Source organism: Lutjanus erythropterus, chromosome 20 (genome assembly GCF_056507025.1).
Source record: "Lutjanus erythropterus isolate fLutEry1 chromosome 20, fLutEry1.hap2, whole genome shotgun sequence".
In the NCBI taxonomy this organism is placed as follows: Eukaryota; Metazoa; Chordata; class Actinopteri; order Lutjaniformes; family Lutjanidae; genus Lutjanus; species Lutjanus erythropterus.
In genome coordinates, this window is record NC_139336.1 from 22544579 (window position 1) to 22569616 (window position 25038).

The window sequence follows — 25038 nt, forward strand, 5'->3', positions numbered from 1 at the left end:
ATTCACAACCTGCTTTGTGGTTTAAGTATTAGGATTTGTGGATTCCTATCTCTCTCTCCACAAGCATTTGTGAAAGCAGAGTCTACAATTATTTTGCAATGATTTCAAGCTACACCTGTCTCAGGCCATCACCACATTAATCATGTGGAGCACATAATAAATGCAGCTCTATGCATCTTTGCAAAGTAAGCAAGTCATATATTGTCACAAGTGGTGGATAAGAAAATGAAGGAATGACAGATATGAAGACAGAATGAGATATAAATAAAGCTGAAATAAATAGATGGGATTCAAAATACACACAAAATGATTATGAACAAATAGCCTGGTGTGTACTCGACAACTGTATGTGTTCACTTTGTACCGTAACTTGCTGACTCAAAAAATTAACATTGCCCAGGTGCACACATGCCTGATAAACACTAATATCTGCTGTGTCTTACATTTGTTCAAACAGATAAAAAAGAGAGCAGGGACCAAAAAGCATTTTTTTACATGTGAAACAATTCTGTAGATATGAATGAAGGAAAGGGACATAAACTGAGATTAATCCATTGCAATATAGGATGGAGAGACATTAATAAACAGACGCAGACAAATCAATAGCACCTACACACACAATTAGACCACATGAGATTTCTTGGCCTCAATAGAGTACACTTGAGAAAATCATCACACACTTCCAAATCCACAACATTTAGCATAGCAATTTATCTTGCCTCAATTATTAATGCAATTTAGTAAAAAGCATAAAGAGAACCTGTGTATTAGTTTATATTTTTATTCAGCACCGCCTTAACACCAAGAACAAGGAAACCTTGTAAAAATGTGCATTTCTGTCCCTCCTTTCTTTCCTACTTGTGCAGGATCTCACAAAGAGCTGGTTGTCATAATGTCAGTAGGTAAGAGTACGGTAGACAGCTTCCCCTGCCAGTTAACAAAATAGCATAGTAATATAGTCAATATTCCCAGAAGGAGCTAATGGGCTGCTGTAAAGAAATGACACAGTGAAAAGAACAATGGACTTGCAAAAATGTGCCCATATTCGTCACGGTGAAAAGAGACAGGTGGAAATAATAGGAATAGGAAACTAGGCATGGACGTCAAAGCAGTGCTTCTTTCAAGCACAAAGGAACCAGAGCTTCCAAATGTTTATCATATTGTATTATATTACATGATACTGTATTATATTATAAGCAGAAGCTGCAGAAAATGACAATGTGGGAAATGATTTGACAGAAGCACTGGGCCATGAATAGTGCTGCAGGAGAAAATGCTATTTTGATGGTTGCACTAGTAGTCATGATCACAGCACTATCACATATCCATGTATGCTGCAAACAATTGTGGGAAAATGGCAGAAACTGAAGAAAAAGAAACAGCAAAAAGGAAAGAAAACAGAAATCAAGAGTTCAAGGCCATGGTCCATACTGTAGGGATCCTGAAATATGCTTAATAAATTCACAATCATCAGTAGTTTATGAGACACATTCCTCCATGAAGTAGGGTTGTTTTTAATCGATTCTCAAAAATATAGAAGTTGTAAATAACATACGTTTTAATGTAAACTGCATCATTTAACTGCTACTGCTCAGCAAGCTAGTGCCATAAAAATATAATAAATAAGACGTTAGGCCAAAATGAGTAGAGCATCTGAAAACTGCACACAGCACAAAATTGATCCTTTAAATTAACTTCCTTCACATAGGAAACTGAAATTGAAAATTGTCCTCTCAACAACCTGGACTTGATTGCATATACAACTGGTAAATAAAATGCAATATAGAGTAAATAAAAAACATATACTTTCTGAAGTTAAACGCTACATCTAGCTGTTCCTGCTCATTAAATAAGGAACAATAAATCAAACAAAAAATATAAATATATGTGCTGCCCTCTCCTGGTAGGCAATGCCTCTTCTAAGTGGTAGCTGTATTTCCCAGTAGGAATATTGAGGTTGAGTTTTGAGCATTTGGCTTCAACATGCAAAGTAATAAATTGAGTTAACAATGTGAGGTCAGCTGTTATTAATTTCTTCCCAAATTCCAGAGGAAATACACACCTGAAAGTATGAGCACAGATGTTATTTTTATGTTAAGCATGTGAAATAAAATGGATCCATTTGTTAAGATACTACTGCAACTGCAATGCTAATTTCCATTAGCACACCAATGGGAATTCCCTTTATGTGTTAGCATTGAGCTAATGAACTAAACACTTTTTCTTGTTTAAGTATAATGTTGCAGTGACACTTTAAGTGTTGCTGTTACGTTGCAACATCTTAACTGAACGAACATCACAGTCAAAATGCTGCAGAGACATACTGTGTTTGTAGGGAGAGATGGAGAGATGTGTGAGTTGGTCTGCCTGCTCTCCTCAAAACTGTGGGCATCGTCAATAAGCCAATTTTGTTATAAGCCAACCCTAACGTAACAACAAAAACATCCTCATACCGAAATGCTAAAATACAGTATCACAGGTATCATATCACTGGCAGAGCGTACTGGAGGCCACAGGCTCACCAAACCTTCACTATCTTTATGTTTTAAAACTGCTTGGGTAGGTTTAGGAATGAAAACTACTACGTTTAGGAAAAAACCCTGGTTTGGGTTAAAATATATATGTTACATATGCTGCATGCCAAGGACGTGATGCAACAAAAGAAACGGCTGACCATAAAGAGAAACTAATGGACTAATATCAATACTTCAAGACTCTACAGACACCACAACATAACAAGCACGGCCTTTCAAGAGCCAAAACAATTCAAAACTACAAGATTTACATGATAAAAGACAACCCTAACCTTCTTTTATGTGCTCTTCTCTAAACCCTTCTCATGCGTCAGTCCTTGCTCTGAGTCATAGAAAAATAGCAAGTCGACTACAGAAATTCTGAAATTGGTAAGAAGTAACATCAGCAATTATTTCTCAGCAGTCATCTAGCAGAATATTACATTGCATCTTACATGTTACATACATTAGTAGCCTACGTCTGCATATTTAATGTAGAGCAGCACATCCACCGAAGGAGCACACTGTACACGGAGCAGTAATTCAAAGTCTAGTGTGTTTGAAGAACTTGGTAAATGATACCTACAGCTATTGATTAAATTTAAGCAGTCACATTACATTATAGACTCTACCCCATCGAAAAGGAAATGCTAAGAGTGAACAGAATCCCTTTGAGATGGGTCATGACATCATTGCTTTCTGTTCTGTCTTGGGAGTGCTCTCCATTAGCCCTGAAAAACAAACCTGCTGTTCCTGTAGGTTATCATCCACCTTGTAGGTCAGCGCAGAGGGAGCTGAATGTCAGCAGTACACTCCCTCAGTATGTGAGGGCCACAACAAATAAACACTGTATTCAACAGACAACAAAGCCATAAAACAGACCAAATCCAACCAAGAAAAATGAACCCACATACCTGCACGCATGCACTTATAGACAGTGTACTTAAAGCTCACAAAGATGGCAATATCTCTGATGTTCTGCAAAGGTCACAGGCCTGTCTGGGGTGGGGTCTGTCTTACACTAGGCTGTCTTGGGATTAAAAAAAGCTTTTTCATCATTGGGGTATATATAACCCATGTCAACATAGCTCCCTCAGATTTCGCTACTTTTCTCTTTTAATCGGTTATATTTTCAGCTTTATTGCTGAAACACGTATCACAGAAATATGCTTGTAGACACTGGAAAAGGAAGCAAGGAGTTAGAATACAGAGTAGCAGACCTTGAGATGATCAACAATGCAGTTGGCATCTTTCAACCGCGCGGTCAGATCTGCTGCATGTGCAGCTGCAGACCACTGCAGGAGGAGTGGACGAAAGCGGGATACGAGCCATACTAACTGAGCTTGGACCCAAGGCTGCTCTTGGCTAATGTCCACTCAGGAAAATGAAACAGATGAAATGGGACTCAGACTGGCCAAGCAACACAAAATAAAAGACTGAAATAAAAGAACGAGGCTTTGATTTTTAATGAATTATACCAAAAAAAACACCTTTTTTTTTGCAATGTTCACTTTTGTCCACAATTTCATTGCAAAACACCTACAAATATCACAAGATGAATCACAGCTTTTTAGAAAAGCTGCCATGAAAACAGGCATTGAAGGCAACAATTCCCAAAAAAAGCCTACAAAATATTGGGTCTGACTATTTAATTACTGCTCTTTACATTCAACCATATGTGTACATAAATAACTGTATATATTGCTTTATTATAGATATTTATTTTTCATTTTTATCATATTCCGCTCTGAATTTAATTAATTATCTGTATTGCATGTATGTATAGCATGTCTCTCATTTTGTTATGCAACCCTGTATTACATGATGATAAGCTACCTTGATAAATCACTTTATTATCCAGCCATTTTACTGTAATGTATCGCTTAAAACGAATATAAAGAAAGTTTTGAACATGCAAGAGTATTTTTTCTAACCCAGCCTTTATTTTTCTTTGGCCATGTTGAGTTTGATTGTTGGCATTCATTGGCTGAGACCAGGGAGGCCAGTGTTATCGACTGACTATGGATCAGGACCACTCCAGCCTGTAGGCTATTAGGAGAGCCAGCAGTTCAGGCTCCTGCCCTGCCGTTCCTTAATTGGTCCCCTCAGAAACCCAGCGCACACAAACTTCACAATCACATTGGAAGATTATACTGAAGAGTGGCGAGAATCCCTGTGTGCAAGCTGCTTGGCATCGATTAGCTCACTCTATCACTTCAGTTTCTTCTTCACGTTTTTTTTATCTTATTTCTTTTCACCTACAGATTACAATCAGCTGGGGTGGTCTTTGAGTAAACCATACAAGTCGAGATAAAGACGAGTAGACAGAGGAGAAAATGGCTGGAACAAATGGGAGATGACTCAGGACTGCCTACTGGGTAATTGGGTTTTATCCTCTCATTTTATCAGGCCTTGTTTTGGATTACAGCTATACAACACACACATACACAGGAAAAGGAGAGGGATACCTAGACATTAGCAGATCTCAAGATAACTGATTAGGTGTGGGAGAATGAGACCATTGCTGCAGTCTCATTATGATACTCCAACAGAAGAAAAGCTTAGCCATTTTCAGTGGAAAACGCAGGGATTTTCACTCTAACCAAATCTGGTATCAAGGTATTGGACACAGTCAGTAAACACAATGCACACAAAAATGTCAACACGAGATGCTGCTGCACAATAGCTTGTCTTTTCTATTTCCACATTCTAATTCAAGGCATGTTCATTTCAACCTGACATTTCAATTTCAGATGCTTCTACAATTCAGCGCTTTGAATATGGATCTTGTCAGTACATGTGTATGCTCTGCTTGGAGACCACGACAGGCTGACAATTGCAAGAGTCATCCGGCAGAAATACAGTACATATATCTCATCCTACACTCCAATACGCAGTATTTCACACCGATTTGTACCGTGACTTTTGACAACAAAGTGAGGTTGTTACAAAAGTTGTTCATGCCAAACAACATCACTCAGCAGGAAGGTTTATTGTATAAATATATACAATAAAGGCTCCGGCTAGATGTGGGAAGGCGAACTTATTGTTTACATCAGTGACGCTCAGTGCTCAAATCCTGTCAAATATGATCGACAGATCTCCAAGTGTCGAACTTGTGAGGATGAAAACCATATCATCACTATCTTGTTGGTGCAATTTACATTTCCCCAGAAGAAAGTCAAAAAAAGCATTACAGAATTATACACTGGGTGTATGCATATCTATGTATATATTGTATATAAATAAATTGCAGGAGGTACAATATTTGTTAAAAGCAAAATGTATGTCATTTTAAACAAAATATTGTTATGCAGAGATGTCCTGGCTTATGCATCATTTTGATACAGATTCTCATAAAAATCATACTATACTTTTATTTTGTTTTTCAATTAAAATGAAAATAATGGTGTAAAAATTTTAATTCCTTCTAATGTCACATATATCACAAATGCAATATCAGTCAAAATAATCACAATTGGATAACATTTCAGAATTTTTGCAGCCCTATGCTAGATTAAACTCCTGTATCAGCCAACATGAGTATCTTTTTGGCAGAGAGATGAACCTTTTAACACCTTTCTTTGTCACTTGTGATGTGAAAACGTCAGATTTCACACAGTTAGAGAAAGTAAAAGTGTGCATCCTACTTATAATATAAAATGCCAGGGCACCACAGAGCATCTCTCCTGCTGGGCTGGAGCAGTGCTGTCAGCCACTGTCCAGTGACACGCTGTCCTCCATTTCTATCACCCTTCTTTTTATTTTATTTTTTTAATTTTACCTTTATTCAAACATGCAAGTCATTAACAACAAGTTTTTATTTACAATGTCGGCCAAGCAAAAGACAAAAGTCTCTTGTGAAAAGGCTAAGGACCTAAAAATAAAAACAAAAAAATCTAATCAAAAGTTAAAGGACAGCAATACATTACATGTAACAGAGAGCATTAGATGAATGACATGCAATCTAACAGACGAAAAGCACATGCAAGGGGTTCACTGCTTCCATCACACTTAGGCTGTAAACTTAACGTAGTCTCAGAATCACCACAAACATCATGCATCATGCTGTTGCACAGCTCTGTATACGGCGATGCACCTAAAAAACAAGAGCTGAAACTTATTTACCAGCCACTCGTTTCACCTTCTTTCATCAGCCCATGTTTGCCAATTGCGCCAGCCAATATAAAAATATATTTTGATTCCCTTTATTCATAATTTCTCATTGCAATGTTATCCCTGTGTATTTTTGTAAGCTGTTTTATGCGCAGCATTTAGGGACTTACACTTTAATTTAGAGCTAGATAACTAGATTCAGTGTGGAAAAAATGTGCACTTTTTCATTTAACTGATTTATATTTTCTATAACTTTTTCCAAACCAAACTCTGACTTATCATGAAGATGCACCCCTCTCATGTCAGTCAAATGAGATTCCCTTTAAAGATCATAAACTGTACTTTCAGACCAGTTGGTACGGGGAATGTGTTTATTCCGCTCAGCTTGTCAGACGAGCAATGCAGATTAAATACGGAACCGGGTGCACCAGCATGACATCTGCCCAACGCCGAGCCGTGTCGTGAAGCCGTTTCAGAATAAACTACACCCCCAGTGTTGATTGCAATAAAGGAGCACATCACCCAGTGCGACAGTATGGCTCTTTAATGTGTTTTTAATAGTTTTGGATGACAGTGGTGCTCTATAGCTTGGAGGCATACAGTAAGCTGTTCAGACTCTGGCTTCACAGAAATACTTGTTAGGTTAAATCCATTTTGCTTATGGTGTCTTCAGAGAAATTGTTGATAATAATAAAAAGATAAAATAGCACTAATTCTTTAACTCCTGGCAGCATTGGCTTTTTGGATGCTGTATTGTCTTCTGCTCTGGGGTTGAGTTGGCCTAAACCAGCTAAGATGAAATGAAGCAGAAATAGGCAAAGCTATTTATTGATTCTGCTGTCTGTGAGGTGAAACAAAAGTAGTCTTTAAATGAATGTAGCCACATCGATGCACAGAATAGATGTTATCTATCTTAATGACAAAGGGGAGTCCTTGGCTGAAGGGGAACCTCATCAAAGTTACACATGCATAACCTTGCAACAGTGCACGGAGAGCAGAAGAAAACACACAACCTTATGTATGGATAAACATTTAAATTTAACCGCTCAAATCATTAACCACTGTCAATATGCAAGAGGACAGAAATTCAACACTGCTCAGTAGGAATGTAAATAAAAGAGCAAATTTATTACATCCATATTTCCTACATTTTGTTTTAAAATGCTTAATTCATTCTCATTTAAATGTAAATCAGTAGCACATATAGAATTCATTCAAATTCATATCAAACAAATGCGACCAACCATCAGGCAGCAGGAGGTTGTGCATCTACAAATAATATAACAAGAATAATGTGGAAGGCAATGTGTAATGACTCACACCACCAGAATAGGTGCAAATGAAAAAAGTGTGGTGATTTTTCAACAATCAACACCGGAAATACCCAGACTGCTATGACAACAATAAAAGTTGAACATATTTTAAGAGGTGAGAGCGAGACTGTTGGCAGATAGTAGGGTAAAAAAAAAAAGCAAACAACAAAAACCTTCATGTTATAAATCCTGGTCTTTGTAAGTGGCAAGGATCGAGGGAGGACTAGAGTAACATGGAACTGGAGCATTAGAAAGAGAGGAGAAAGTCTACAGTGACTTTAGAGTGACATGTTACCAGTGAGCAGGCTAGAAGGAGAAGAAAGGGAAGGGCAGCTGAGCAGTGTTGGCTGATCACGGTTGTTTGGCTTCACACTACGAGACTTTCATGGAACATCAGCTGGTTGAAACTTGGGTGGAACAAAGTTGGACCGAGTTGCATGGTGTGCAGCCCTCTGCAAAACACTTGAAACTAGTCTGAAACTCTTATGGGCTGGTGGGGAATTTTAGTGTGAGTGGCCACTGGGAAAAACTGGTGGAACGGCTGAGCTGCAATTCTCGCTCTAGTTTGATTATAAGCTTATGTGAAAAATGACCTGGCACGATTGAATTTCTCTAAACCAATCACAATCTTCAGGCTAAACTCAGGCGAGCCCTAGTACTAAAATGGTTAAATCACAACAAAAGCAGCTTGCTTTATTATGTTTTCATCGTTAGCAAACCAAGTGATCATTTGCTATTTGCCTGAAGGTTGTATTCCGTACCGACAGAGGATGCAGATATGGTGAATGGCTCCTGAAACAGGCATCCAAAAGCACGTTAATACATGCAGTCTACATGTAGTAGTCTACATCCTGCGAGCGAGACTACTTCCTACTTGATATAATCTAGCAAGAAAACAACCATTATGAAAAAAATACCAATCTAGCTGGCTAATTTTAGTGAAATCAATTGTTCAATTGCGTTGCATGAGACTTATTTTTGTAGCTTAACTGTCAGGTTGCATAGAAATGATGCAACCTGCAACTATAGCTGCATAAACGTTTCATCGTGTGAAGCCAGCCTTAAGGTCTAACAATGGAGATAAGCCTACAAAAAGGACAATACAGCAGTCAAGCTGGGATATTTGCTGCACAGACTGTTTAGTGAACTCTGAACTTGTTATTATTGAAAACACTGAAGTTCTGCTTTTTCACTGACAAACAAAAACAAAAAGGAGGAGACAGCAAAGGCAAACAGACAGAATGGGTGTAGAGGATCAGTGCAGTTTCAAACAACTCCTCCAAACACAGGTGTGCCTCTTTGTGCTCAGCAAGAAGCATGTTGTTCCACCCCAAACTACTAAAATGTTACCAAAGCTCTCAACAATGAAAAACTGCAGATTCAATACCTACAACACGGTGAAATCATGTATTCTAGACATGATGGTGGTAGTGAATTACATGTTCAGTAGACAAAATGGATATTAAGATGTTTGAACACAATCACCTGAAATGATATTTAATTATGAGGTGAATAATTACCATGCATCATTACCATGCATCTTATTTTCAACTCCATTAACCTCAGTGTTGTTTATTTCTTTTATTTTCAGAAAGTATGATGACATGCTGACATACTGATGACATACAGTAGCTTAAGTCTAGATGACCTGCAAACATTTTCTATTTTTTTAAGTTTTAAGTTAGAATGTACTTATTACTCCAATAAGTGCAGATTTTTTTTAATAGTTATTTTCTGACTTCTTGGATAATACCACTTGAGGGACCGGAAATCTGAAATCTTCCAAGGTTTTAAATCTTACTTGTCTAGAGGGACGGTTTTGACCATTTTAGAAGTGAGGTAAAAATGTTACTTGCAGGTAATTTTGTCGTTGAATACCTGTGTTTTTTATAGACTCATGAAATCCAGATGGAAGAAAATACATTAGCCTTTAATATAGTCTGTTTGCACCACGTTCACTGTGGTACAAAAGGATGTAAGTCATCATTTTCTTCCTATCTCTGAGTTCAACTTTGATTTAAATGTTTTAGCTTAGCACTTCTCAAAGACAGTGCTTCTGAATCTTTCCTCTTTATCTGCAGGCCTGAGCATTTCTTCTGAAGGCACCTTCAAACACCAGCGGACTTCTTCTTTCTGTTTTTATTATGAATGACGGAGCTTTGTTGGTTTTACAACATACAGTCACACATGACTACAGAGAGGTATTATGTAGGCTTCATACGCCAAGAGGGACTCTTAAAGCACACCCTGCATCTCTGACACTCACAAAAGCACCAAATGGCCATTGAGAACAGACAGGGCTGCGTGAAATATAGCTAGGCATAGTCCTTTTCTGGAGCTTGGGATGTTATCTGAATTCTTTTGCAAAGGAAAGGAGGAGAGCTAGCAAACCTCACTTAAATTCAAAAATGGGGACTAGACATGAGGAATATGCAGCTAAACAGCTTCTCAACCATTAGCAAACCTTTCAACAGCACTGCAGTCATGAGACAAAGGCAGGACATATGAGGATAAAAAAAAAAACAATTCTGCTGATCGATTAATTAAGAAAACTATCAAAAAATTAACCGACAATGAAAATACTTGATACTGCAACTAACAATTACATGAATGCAGACTGGAAGGCTGAGAGAAAACAGAACCCACACTCAATCACACTATAATCCCTACAGTTGCTGATGCACAACATTAAAGGCATAGTACATAATAATGCAACAGCACCAAATTATGAATAGAGCACTGCACAGCAACAGTTTAATAATAAATAACTGTCTCACCTTCATGTAGTTAACAAGCTACAAAGGAGTTTGCTCCAGATTCATTAGGCACTCTTCCTCCGTTGCCAATAAATCCATTATTTTTGCACTTTTTTAACAATCAGTCAACAGAGTTTTGTTTTTTTCTTTTTTTTTCTCCTCTGCCCTGATTAATTTTCTTTTAGCTTGGCGTAATGTTAAATTTAATACCCTCTCAATTTCAAGTTTCCACCAGGCTTGGGCAATCAGAACAATAAATCAGATTAGCTATCACCAGTTGTTTTTTTTGGGGGGGGGGCGATCTGTGTCATTTTATTCTGATAATTTAACGGTCTGCAGAGTTCTGTATGACTGATTCTCATTCAGCGGCCCAGGATAAACCCGGAGTCGGAGAAATATTTTCACATCCAACTCTGATTTGTGGATTTATTTTGACCAAACCAGAGTTGGTGATTGTTGCAACAGTGGAAAGACTGACCACTACAGTTCTGGTGACCTTTACTTTGTTTCAGTCTGTCAAATTTGAATGAAGTGTTTAACAGAGTTAACAAGGCAATTAACCGCGTCTTTATTGGATAAAAGACAGAAACTTGATGAACACGCAGCTCGCACAAATTTCCAAGTTGAAGGAACTGATTAAAAATGCATTCATCGATAAATAATCCATGGTCTAGAAATGGCAATAAATGTGCTTTATTTTAATTATTTTTGGACTGATGACGCTATTTGTTGAATAAAGAAACAAACAAAAAAGAACAAAATGACAGAAAAAAAAACGTTTTGTATCTTTTTAATTATTCATGAAAAATTGATTGTTAGCTTTTTCAACTATTAGCTGAGGAAAATGCACAAAATTTGCAACCGTACACCTTCCCATTAAGGACAGACAATATCAACCGTACATGACAGCATATATTTCATGATGTATGTGGTATAAAGGCTATATTGGTTCTGAAGTACACTAACAAGGAAATCAATCACATGTTCACCTCTATAGATTTCTTACATTTGTCATTTTTGATGCGTTTCCAATACGTATTAGATCAATACTGTCATGTACTGTGGTGTGTGTTGAGTCAGTGTTTCCCTTGAGAGACAATCAAAAAAGAGAAAAAAAAAACCCTTAATGCTGATGTCTAAATGCGTTCTTTTTGATTTACTTTTCTCATATATTCCCTCACACGGCACCGATACTGATGCATGAACATGTTTGCGTCTGCATGTCAAAACACTGAAGCGCCGAATGCACATAAACAAACACCGAACCCGTACTTTAATCCAAAAGTCATTAAATATGTATTTGCTTTTGATTACTCTTGAAATTAATTCATCAGGGAGAGCAGTGACAGGTGCTCGCTGTTACTGACAAACTGCTGTGGCAGTTACTGATAACATGACATACTTAAGCATTCTGCACTGTAACCCTCCTATCTGTCTTTCTCTCTCTGCTTTTTCCTCCTAACATTCCCCACTCCCAGTGTCGTTCTGCCTCTCCGGGCTCAGCCCTCCTTTCTCCTTCAGTCAGGTGAGTTGAGAAATGATACCAGAACCAAAACATTTGTCACTGCAACAATCCACTGAAACTAAATTACATCGAAAGGAATTGCGAGGGAGGAGTGGACAACAAGAAAAGATGAGAGGACGGCGTATTTATGAAATATAAGCGATTGGGAGGAAGCAAAAGTGCTACCCATAGGTACACGCTGAGAGACGAGGAGGGAGGAGAGTATTTGGCATTGAAGCGAATGGCGTACGGTGTGGATCTTGCCTTTGTTGCGATGCCCTTGAGTTAGCCAGTGAGGCATTGAATGGTGCATTGTGGATGGGCAGTTATCTCCAAGGCTTCCCTTTCACTGTTATTAGAAAACACATGACGGCATTGCTAGCTCTTATCGAACAGAAAGCTTCAAGGCTGAGGAGACGAGTCTGAGAGGCAAACCTGCAGGAGGCGAGTGAAATGACAACAACCGACAGCCCATCATTCTCTGAGCATTTGAGCACACAAACACCATAGTACAACATTACTGCCTGGATGAAACCATTCAGTATTCATGCAACATGTATAAATGATGCTAAATGATGAAAATATAATCACTGTGTGATAATGTAGCTGCTTACATTGCAGAGATATCTTGAGCTGATTCTTAGAGTTGGTATCAAGGCCGATCAAATGTCAAGCCTTTTGTTGTGGTACTTCTTTGTCCACCAAAGTGTGCAGGACACTGCAAAGCTGCTCTTCTTTAAAGAAGTGTACAGGACCTTCAGTATTTGGATCAAACAGCTCGTGAAGAACAAAGTGTGCAAAATTTAGTAGGCTACAGCTGTTATTTTAATGTGCCAGATATTTAATCAATATTGCATATACTTTGGTGTTATGCGTTTAATTATTTCTGGCGTCTTTGGCACAAAAAATGATTTTGGGATGAATTAAGTCCTATCTTATCTCAGGTTGTAGCTTGTGAGTGTACAGGGAAGCTGAGTCATTTAGTTAGCATTAGTATCAGATGGGACTCAGCAGATACCCAGTATTTAAGGACTCTGATCAGGATCTGGGCCAAAAAAACTTCATCAGGACATCCCTAATGAACACGGACTCTAAATTAGTTGTTCCGATAACAATACCACTGTTGGCAAATGCCTGTGATACTGCTTAAAATGCTAATATTGGCAAATATGGAAGTCTGTGTACTGATCCAATACTATGCAATTTATAAACCTCGATCTGCTACTTCCCAGCAGCGTCATGTATGCCCCCCCACCCCCCCACCCCCACCCAGGATGGCAAAATCATGTTCTATGGTATTCATTCTCTGCATGTATATTTAATGTATGTATTTGTTAAAGGGATAGTTCACCCAAAAAAGAAAATTCAGTCATTATCTACTCACTCTCATGTCAACTGAAGGTCAGGTTTAGTTTTTCAGTCCACAAAACACTGCTGGAGTTTGACAGGAAAACAGCATTGTAAAATCTCCCAAACAATGGAAGTAAATGGTGACCAATTTTCAAACATAAATAAAAACAACAGAATAAAAACATAAAATGTGTCTCCATACTGCATGTCTGGTGTAATCCAGCTCTCCTAAAGCCTTGACATGCCAAGTTGACTTTAAAAATGTTCTTTACACCACATTTTTAGCCTAAATCTTCATTGCAGATACTTAGCTTGGAGCCACATTCACCTGTAAGGGGGATTTTAGGAGACTTGGACATGCAGGACAGGCAGTATGGAGGCATTTTATGTTTTTTTTTTCCAGTTGTTTTTGATGTTTGAAAGCTGGTCACCATTCACTTACGTTGTTTGGGATATTCTGCAGCGCTGTTCTCTTGTGAAATTCCAGCAGTGTTTTGCAGACTGACAAAATAAGCCCAACTCTCAACTGTTCATTTAATGTATACATTGTAAGCCAACTGTAGAAAGGAACACTGAGAAATACTAAATACAAATAAAGTAAATAGATAAATAAACATTTGTTCTGTTCAACATTAGTCAGTTGCTTAATATTTTAATGTTTGGGACAGGTTGTGAAATAAGAAGCTTCTCAGCATTTATACTGTCAGGAAGCTCCTCTTGTCCTCATACATTTCTGTGCTAAATCTAAAGCCTCATTTTCTTTGTTATATGTTCTGTAAAAAAAAAAAAGTTTTCATATCAGTGGTAAGCATATACAGCAATAATGATGCAGCTGAGATATACCCTTATCAGGCCAATATCGGTCAATATTCGATTCTAAATATAATGTCCAATATAATATGCTCAATAGACTTAAATGCATTAAATGTAAACTGCCATGAACGCACACAACAATACACCTTAGCTCATGAACAGCTTTTCATATCCTTTCATAATGGAGTGCTATGAGCAGTGCGCATAAAATAGGTGATTAAATTAAAAGTATGGTAGGTAGGTTTGATCTTTATTCACCCCTTCTTTATTAAAAACAGGTCAATAAAATTATCATTAAACACTGACATCAAATGAAGTGAAATATGTTTTTATGTTAGATATATTAGCCAATGACTAATTGAATAATGTCAAATAATAGAATCACTAGAACAGTCTGGTAAGTTCAGAAAATTATATCACTTTACTGTAATGCATCGTTTAAAACCAGGAAAAGACAACACCTATGTCATACCATGATATAACCTAAGATGATATCTGGTCTTATATGACAATATCAATATAATAATGATATATTGGCCCAACCCCAACTCCGAAAGATTATAATGCCAGAAATAACTGCATCCAATTATGTCGAAATAATTCTACATTGCAACAAACACAAAACTTGATTGCACAATGGAGAAAACACCTCCATTAATCCAAATATAACCACAAAGGAACTGAGCAAAAATATGAGGCTACATCAACAGACTTACAGTATAATGAAAGCATTGTTTTTTATTGGAACAAACAAAGGGATTCTGTTCCAATCAATCGCAGCTCTCCTGGGAATATCATGTACAAAAGCTTATCTATTGACGAGATTCCAAAGTCTCTATATCGCATAGACAAAAAACAATGGCTATTTGATTACTACTGTAGTTCAGTCCAACTGAGACTCTCATCACACTTTATCATTGTAATGAGCGTGTGTATGTTTACTTCCAAGCAAATTCTCTTCTCTGTGCACAACATTCCCAAGCATTTGATTCTGCAGTTTTCTGCTTTCACTGTAGACAATATTTCCTCAGCTTGTATGGCTGCTGGTGAGCTTTGTTCCCGCTGAATGTGGAGAAGAAATGACGGGAGAGGGGGGTTGGTGCATTGGATAGAGAAATGGGTTCCCTTTGAATAATGCAATAGTGAAACTGGGCAATATGACCACCATGCGATCTCCTACAGAACAGAAGCAACTGTGGATACCAGCTCAGCTGTGCTCGTGAATTCATCTCATGTGAAATGTCAGTTAAATCAAAGCTGCAGCTTGAGAAAGAGTCTGGCAGTCATTTTTTTGGGATAAATAAAACATGGCAGAGAAGACTCTGCTGCCCTTTATACCTCTCTCACTCTCTCTGTCTCTGTTTCTATCTTGAGTTTTTTCCACTTGCGCCATTGCTCAAACAAGGATGCATTTTTATCAGCAGGAGGTATAAAGGCTATATGGGCTGCAGCGACAGCCTCTGCCACTAAGGGCTTGTCAAATTTGATTACATTTAAGGCAAATTTATGCTCCTAAATTTAAATGAAATTGTGCAAACACTTCACAGTGCTGCTGTCATGTTTCTCCCCGGCGCTGCAGGACATTCTGGCTGCAGGAAGGTTAGAACGGTTGTTATCCTACCTGACCTACTGGAGGTCAATCAGGCGTCTGTCATGGAGAGTAGCGGGCCGGTACTTCTGCGGACAGAGAGTGGTAGCTTGCTCCAGGCTGGCCAGTTACATGGCTTAACAGCATTGTCATGTCAGTGTCACAGAAGAGGGATAAATTTATTGATTTAACACCTGATAACCTTATATAGACCATTAGGACCAAACGGGTTCAAATCAAGCAGTCTATCCAATTTGTTTATACCATTAAAGCATCCTATTTTAAAAGGAGAACGTTGGCACTATTCTATATTTTTTTCATTCTTAACAAATCTGGGGCTGCAACAGTTATTTTTGTTACTGATTAATCATTTTCTTGGCTTGAAAAAAGTTGATCACTGTGTCCTCAAGCCCAAGTTGACACCCTCAACGGTCTTGTTTTGCCTAAAGTCCAAAGGATTTTCAGTTTACGGTCATGAAGAACTCAAGAAAACAGACAATTTCACATCTGATCAGTTGAAATCAGAGAATCCAGACCTTTTTTAAAATGACTCAAAACAATTAATAGATGGTCAAAATAGTTGGTAATTAATTTAACAGTTGACAGCTCACATATTAATTGACTAATTGTTGCAGCTCTAGACAAATAAAATGAAAATTATTAGGCTACTGAAGATATAAAGGGTGAAAAATATATTATATTATATATTATAATATATATTTTTTTTAAGGTTAATTAATTCACCCAGAAATTACTAAAAGAGCAAATACAGTGCATTTTGTTGTGAACCATTTTAAGCTAGAGTATTTATGGCAGCAAGATGGTGTATGTGGGATCGACTCAAAGTAAAAGGATCAATAAATTAATTGATTAATCGATAGAAGTGTAATGACTAGCTGATAATCGCTTAGTTTTCCTACCCTGTGTGGCACTAAACCCAATTCATTAGGCTATTGAAGATCTTTAAAAATGGGTCCAGCTGCATAGTAGCGAGTCTTGCATTTATTGGGTACTATTTTCATCTGTAGATTAATATGCATTTGATGCCCTGGTGAGTATTTATGGCAGCAGGATGGTGTATGTGGGATTAACTGCAAGTTAAAGGATCAGCCCATTAATTGCTTAGTCAATCGAGTATTTTCATAATTCCATTCATTCCTTAAGTCATTTTTCAAGCAAAAACGCCAAACATTCCTTTGCTCCAGCTTCTAAATTGTGAGGATTTGCTGCTTTATCTTATGCGATATATATCATATGTAGATTTTTAGAGTGCTGGTTGGTCAAAGCAAGTAATTTAAAACATAATATGCACCATTTCTCAACATATGTCCTCTTTTTCTCATGTTTTGCTGTATTCAGGACATTTCGAGGCTTCAAATGTCGTGACCAATGGTTACATCGCGTCGCAATCTGTGCCTCTTTCCTCAGAAGGAGCTGCAGAAAGAGTTTTGCACACATGTGCACACACAGACAGGATCACTTCAGCTTTATCCTCACAATATTCAGTGTGTGTTGTGCAGAGGTGAGGCCATGGTTAATTGTGCATAATAGCTGTGAAACAATCAGAAAATATATATTTTTTTCCCCCTGATTCACTGCTACTGTTCTCACTACTGGCACGCTGTCCTAAACCAGGGAGAGGGGCCAACTTTGAATGGTGCTTTCAAAACTGTGTTGTAGATTCTACTTTTGATTTTAATTTTAATTAACTGTAGCTTTAGGAAATTGTGGCATTGACATTTTTCACATTTCTTTATTTTTATGATTAACCATTAAAGAATGTACAAATTGTAATCATTCTTTGCAGCCATAATCTACTAGACATTTCATTAAACTAAAACTCACATGTGAAACGTCGAATATGTTTGAGGTCGCCTTCACGTAAAAGAATGTGACATTAAAGCATTTTCTGAATGAATAGCTCTTTTTCAACATGAATGATCTGAAAAGAAATTAATTTACAGTCATGAGGAAAGTCACAGTTCTTCACACAGATGACTCACGACGTGCAGCCACACTATTGTGACTCACTCTACTTAGATATAAACACAATCCAAGCTGTGGTGCTTTTGCTCAGTCTTTCACTGCCAGCACTGCTGCTGATCACACTGCAAACACCTCTGCCTTGTTCACTGTTCAGCATTTCAACATTTCATCAGCCCCATCTATCTCCTCCCTGAATCCACCTGTAGGCACTAATTCTTGGTTTCTCCTTTGGGGTACGTTTGTTCGTCACTTCGTGTTCTCTCAGTGTGCTAAACTTTAAATTATACACTTGCAGGTGAGTGATAGGGTCCTGTCCTTGTGAGACATAAAGAATACATTTGGATTACTGAATTATAACCCAGCATCTAATTGAGAATTAAATTACCATCTGTAGGTGTATGTGGCGAGAGAACTGAGTTTTCATTTCATCCATGCTCCATAACTTAGCCTTGCCTGCATGTTTTACATTATTTAGTCAGGGTTTTTTTGTGGAGTCTGCCTTTTCCATTTCATCTCATTTCATTTCTACATAAAGTATTTGACTGTTGACATCCATATTATTGCACAACATAAATATTTATTTTACAGCCTGGCATAGAGCCATTGCAAAAGCAAGCCCTGGACGATGTATAACAACATACACCTATTCAGCTTGTGCAAACTACATATTGCACTGTGATGCACTCAGAAGATGATGTTTTTTTTTCTAGCAAGCATAGGTCACTCCTTTCATGTATCATTCAGCGTTTTACATGGAAATGTAACTACTGTGGAAAAGTTGCTCATGTAAATATAATGTACAGCCAGTCTTGAAAGGTTATACTTGATGCCTTTCAGGCTAACATTAAAAGAAATGCCCAAAAAAAAAAAACATGATGCAACCCCTACATGCAAAGTTGCCCTGAAGATACATGTGCTTAATCTAATATTTATGCTATGCAAATTTCCAAGTTGAAGTTAATTTCAAAACTTGGGATGCAAAAAAAAATTGAAAACCTTGGGGCTACGTAACTAATTGACTTGCAAATTCATCTTTGTTACACTACCATGTGAGCTAAATGGATGTCAATAGGTCAGGACAGATTCACCAGAGCAAAAGGAAGGATTTCATGATGATCTATTCACTCACATAAAGGAAACACTCTTGTAGACAATGCAGAATATTTCAGTCTTCTCTCAGGCACACATCCCAAACCGTTAACAAATCACAAATGTGTGTATTATCACCAAGAGTGACGCTTGGATTTTTCAGCACAGTCACCTTTGATAAAACTGGTAGTCTGGGCATCTTCCATAGGACAACCAAACTTGTAACCACTGGTTCATCTAGCCTTTTATTGATATCAAATGTCTGCGCATGCCTGAGATATTAAAATAACCACAGCTTTCAAAGCAACCAGTATCAATTAGAAGTTGCCTGCAAGCAATCATCTCCATAAACAAGCCTGGGAGTACCCTGAATTTTATGAGAAGCAATATCTTAGGTTACACAAGTGAGCAAAATAGGACCACAGGCAACCAAATTCTCAAATTCTATTGATATTTCATCAACAGGAACACTTCTCAATGAGAAAAGGGTATCCTCCATGGGCAGGGTTAAACATTATTGTTTTGTTTTGTTAGTTTTTTTTGTTTTTTACTTGCCCAGTCAGGCAAGTGGGTCAGATATCTGTTTGCCCAAAATCAATTTTTACCTGCCCCTGTATGAGCTGCTTTATTTACTAGTAGTTATGAAATAACAACAAAAACTTAACTGTCACGTTTAATCTATGGTCGCAGTGTCCATAAAATATCAGAAAATATTGGAAAAAGCCTGTCCCAGTTTCTCAGAGTTGATGGAGATGTCTTTAAATGTTAAATTATTTTGTGAAACCAAAACCCAAAGACATTCATTCATTACTTTAATGATTAACAGATTATTAAAACTATTTTAATTCCTTGTTTTGGAGCCCTGCATAGAGCAACCAAACTTTCAGATTCATATTCAGATTCAAAGGTTTCTTGCAATATCAACCGCAGTTGATTGTAATTTGTTTCATTGTGCTCCACACACCAAAAACATAACATATAAGCACAACTAATTTGACAGTCTGCCCACTGAACCTGCAAAAACACACAAAAAACCCCTAACAAACAAACAAGTGGAGTGCATGGAGCACTTGTATAACCACTGGACCATCTAGCCTTTTTTGCTATCAAATATCTGCACATGCATGACAAATTAAAACAAAAAGCATCCACAGCTTTCAAAGCACTAAATATCAATTAGAAGTTGCCTTCAGGCACTCAACTCAATAACCAACCACAGGGGTACACTGTATTTTTTATGAAACAGTAGCTTGGGCTAAACAAGTGAGCAAAATAGGACCACAGGCTATCAGCCTCTCCAGTTTTATCTTCTTCAGCCAATTCATGTGGTTAATGCAACCATTTAGCGACTGTCCACATGTGGTGGTTTTTGCAGCAAAAAATGTAAAAAAATTAAAACTGGAGAGGAAACAGAGACCACCAACCTTTCCAATTTTACTGATATTTTGACAGCTTCTCAATGATCCAATTCAGTTGACACCCCCTAGCAACTGTCCACATGTGGTGACAGTAGCAGCTAAAAATGTAAAAAAAAAAAAAAAAAAAAAGAAAGAAACTAAACAGAAAACAGAACAGACACAAAAATGTCAAACCTTACCTGCACAGTAGGCTATGGGTAAGATATGCAATGCTCTCCTTTTTTTTATTACTAGACAGGCTGAAAGGAGACCAACAACCTCTTTTTTACTTCATCAACAGGACAACTTCTCAATGAACCATTCGTGTGTTTAATGAGAACTATTTAGCAACTGTCCACATGCAGTGACTTAAGCAACTAAAAATGTAAAAACAAAACACTGAAATACTGAATTATGAGTGAAATATTATGGTCCCCTGTTCTATACAGTTAAAATGCGGCGTAGGGCAACAGAGCTGGCATTATCTTTGAGTGTAGCTGTTATGGAAACATTCTATTAGACGCACACTGCAACACTGGGATTTTACAGCACAGCCGCTGTTTGATATAAGTGGTAGTTGAATATCCTCCAGGACAGCCCAACTTGTATCCCAACTGAATATTGCTATGCAAGGCACATGCCTGAGAACCTCAAATAAAAAAGCATCCACAGGTTTCAAAGCAACCAATATCTATTAGAAGTTGCCTTCAAGCAATCATCTCCATAAAGAACCTTAGGAGAATGCTGTGTTTTACGCTAAGCAGCTTGGGCTACACAAGTGAGCAAAATAGGACTCACAAGCTACCAAACTCTCTAGTTTTACTCATATTTCACCAACAGGACAACTTCTCAATTAACCAGTTCATTCTAGCAACTGTCCGCATGTGGTGACTTCAGCAGCTAAAGGTGAAAAAAACAGGAAAAAGGACCCAACCTCTCCAGATTTACTGATATTTCATCAGCAGAACAACTGCTCAGTGAGCCAATTCATGTGGGCAATAAGACGCTTCAGTAACTGTCCACATGTGGTGGCTTTAGCTGCTAAAATTTAATACAGAAAAGAAAAAGAAGAAAATGAGAGCAAACATGTGAATTGTCAAACATTAATTGCACAGTAGGCTATGGGAAGGTATGGAATACTGTACTCTCCCTTTCCATTACAGTTAAAAGAAATGCCTGCACATGCATAATAAATTAAAATAATAAAAAAAAAAACATCCATAGCTTTCAAAGCAACTGGCATCAATTAGAAGCTGTCTTCAAGCACACATCTCCAACCTTGGGAGCACACTGTACATTATGCAAAGGCTAAGTAAATGAGAAAAATAGAACCTCCAGTGTTACCGGTATTTCATCAACAGGACAACTTCTCAGTGAACCAATTCAATTGTTCACGACTGTCCACATGTGGGGTGACATTAGCAGCTAAAATGTAAAATAAAAAAACACGAAAAGAACAGCAGAGCAGAAACAGAAAAATGAATTATTAAACATAACTTGCACTGGCTAAGGTTAAGATATGGAATCCTTGGAGAGGCTACCAACCTCTCCAATTTCTCTGATATTTCATGAGCAGGACAACATTTCAATGAGCCATTTCATGTCATTAATGAAACCATCTAACTGCTGCCCACATGTGGTGGCTTTAGCAACTAAAAATTAAATAAAGAAAAAAGGAAAAGGAAAAGACTGGAATATAAAAATGAATTGTCAAATATTACTTGCACAGTAGGCTATGGATAAGATAAGGCATGCTCTCCCTTTCCATGTACAGTTTAAACGTGGCAAAGGGGAACAGAGCAGTCATTATCTTAGAGCGTAGATTTAAGATTTACAGTGCAAACTTATCAAAAAAACAAATCACATGCATGTGCATTATCAGTAAGAATCACACTGGGATTTTACAGCACAGTCAGCTTTTGATAAAACTTGTAGTGACTTAAAGGCGTGTAAGAAAATACTGAAAACACTGAGTATGGCAATATCATAGTCATACTCTATCAATATTCTCAAAACACTGTATCATGATATTGAGTTACATGCAGAGATTCATGGCAATGGTTCATTTTATGTTGTGTTGAACTCCTGACCAACTAGAAAGCAGTGCTGTTACCTATGTTCCTTGTTGTGATTGCATAAAAAAGTTAACTTTTTATTCAAATACTACACATATGGTGGTTTGTTTTGTAAACAATGACAGTTTTCCTAAAATTAGATTAAAAAAAATAAATATATCATCTCGCTTACAGTATCACAATTCATCACAATATACTGAATAGTAACCACTGTGTTCTTGATTCCTTCCAGTGCACAGCCCCAGCTAGTATCCTTCACAGGACAACTCAACCACTGAGTGAACTAGCCTTGAACTGTCATAAAATATGCCTCGGGAATTAAAATTAAAAGCATCCACAGCTTCAGAAGCAGCCGATATTAATTTAAGAAAAGCCTTCAAGCTATCATCTCTATAAGCAACCTTCGGAGTACATTGTATTTTATGTGAAACAAATAGCTTGGGCTAAACGATAGCAAAATAGGACCCACAGAATACCGACCTCTCCAATTTTACTGATATTTCATCAACAATTCATGTTAATGAGACCTCTCTGGCAACTGCCCACATGTGGTGGCTTTTGCAGCTAAATGTAAAAAGGAAAAGAGAAAAGACAATGAAGCCTGTCAGAAAAAATGAACTGCCAAACATTACTTGCACAGTAGGCTATGGATAAGATGTGGAAGACTGTGCTCTGCCTTTTCATTACAGATCAAATGTGCCAAAGGGCTACAAGTTTTAGTGATATTTGATCAACTGGACAATTTGTCAGTGATCCAATTCATGTGGTTAATGGGACCTCACAAGCAACTGTCTACATGTGGTGGCTTTAGCTGCTGAAAATTATTTAGTTATCTTAAGAAGATGAAACTATGGAATATTATGCTGTCCCTTTTCATTACAACATGACAAAATGTGTTAATTTTAGTGATATTTCATTAACAGCACAACTTCACAATGAGCCAAAAATGTGATTGGTGAGACCTTCCCATATGTGGTGGCTTCAGCAGCTAAAATGTCAAACATTACTTGCATGGTAGGCTATGGGTAAAACAAGGAATACTATGCTCTCTCCCTCCCCATTACACTTAAAAACATGGCAAATGGCAGCAGAGCGTGCCTTATCTTAGAGTGTAGCTGTTATCTGAACAAATCAGCTCTCCAAGCTGATTCTGAATCACTAATTAGCTTAATTACAGTGCATTAAATGAGACTCGTTAAAAAACACAAATCTTTTAAGAGAAGGGGGGAAAAAACACACCACTCACACACAGCTCAGCCTGCGCGTGGCGCATTAGAAATAAAAACTTATCGTAATTCAAATGCAAGCTGAGAAATGTCTTACTTTTTTTTTTTAACACACAAACTGTTCACTTTTCAGACCCCGAAGCAACTACAACCTCAGCTCCAAACACAGTGTGCCGAGGCTCACACGTTTGTTCCCTCGAGTTTTATGGTTAAAAAACACTCCGTGCTCTTCTTACCTCTCGCTAACGTGGTCGGGACTCGCGTACCGAGGAGCACGAGGATGCCCAAACTGAAGTAGCATCCACCTGAAAACTGTCCCATCACTGCTCCGCTGCTGGTCTCCCTCCCCGGCGGGTCTGAGGGCAGCGGCCGCGGGTCTCGAACATTTGTCGTCTCCGCACGAGGAAAACCTCCAAACACGTCCCCCGACGAGCGAGCACCTCTCTGCGTGCGTCTGTCCAGGTGTTTAGCGTCCGCCAGGAGAGCCGTCAAGCTGACGGTATCGCAGTGCGGAGGGGAGGAGAAGCTGATGAAAGTGGTGCGGAGCTTTCAGCGGTCTGCACGCTTCTCCTCTGTGCGAGAGAGGAATAATTAGACAGAGCGCGCGAGCCAACAGCTTTGGGGTTTTCTGAGAGAGAGAGAGAAGAAGAAGAAGAAGAGACAGCGAGACTGAGGGAGAGAAGAAGAAGACAAGAGTGAGGGAGAGATGTCTTGTCCAACCCCCCGTGGACCTGTTGAGAAATTACAAAGGTGCTTGTGTGTGAAGGTGTGTGAATGTTAACGTGCGCAGGTGCTGGTGCTTGTGCCTGTGGTGATCCATTGAAAGAAAACAGTGTATTTTAATTAGGGGAGAGCGGAGCATCTTGTCACATGGGTAAGTTGTCGCAGGGGGGGACCAGACTTCCTGAAAACATTCAGTACAGTCCCACATTCCAAGCAATTATCCCATTTTCCCTGCTTGTCCTGAAAATTAATTGTTATATTAATAGAAAATATGAACAACATATGAATCCATGGAAACAGTATGATCAAATCACTTACGTAGGCAATAAATCCTGCTTTTAGCTATTAAAATGATTAAATGATCCCATTCATTATTGTGAAATATGTAAGAGTACTGGTCATGTGTTTTTTTACTTGTCTATTGCCAGGGTTGCAAGGGTTTAATCAGTTTAATTAGTCAGTAATCTACTCAAAGTATCATAATATTTACGTAATGTAATCTGTTTACTTTCTGTTACTTTTGGATTACCTCAATATATTATCCCTCTAGTGAAATACAGTCCTACACCAGGTGACAGGTGACCAAGGG

General features: G+C 38.0%; 1 protein-coding gene across 1 annotated transcript in view; it reads right to left on the reverse strand.

Moving 5' to 3' along the window:
- The window catches only part of LOC146308507 (netrin receptor UNC5D-like), a 254613-nt gene extending 230247 nt beyond the window's left edge, over positions 1-24366 (reverse strand). The window contains exon 1 of the mRNA XM_084745856.1: positions 23963-24366. Coding sequence (XP_084601982.1) covers positions 23963-24047 — 85 coding nt within the window. The 5' untranslated portion in view covers positions 24048-24366. The remainder of the gene's footprint in view (positions 1-23962) is intronic.
- Positions 24367-25038: the final 672 nt, after the last annotated feature.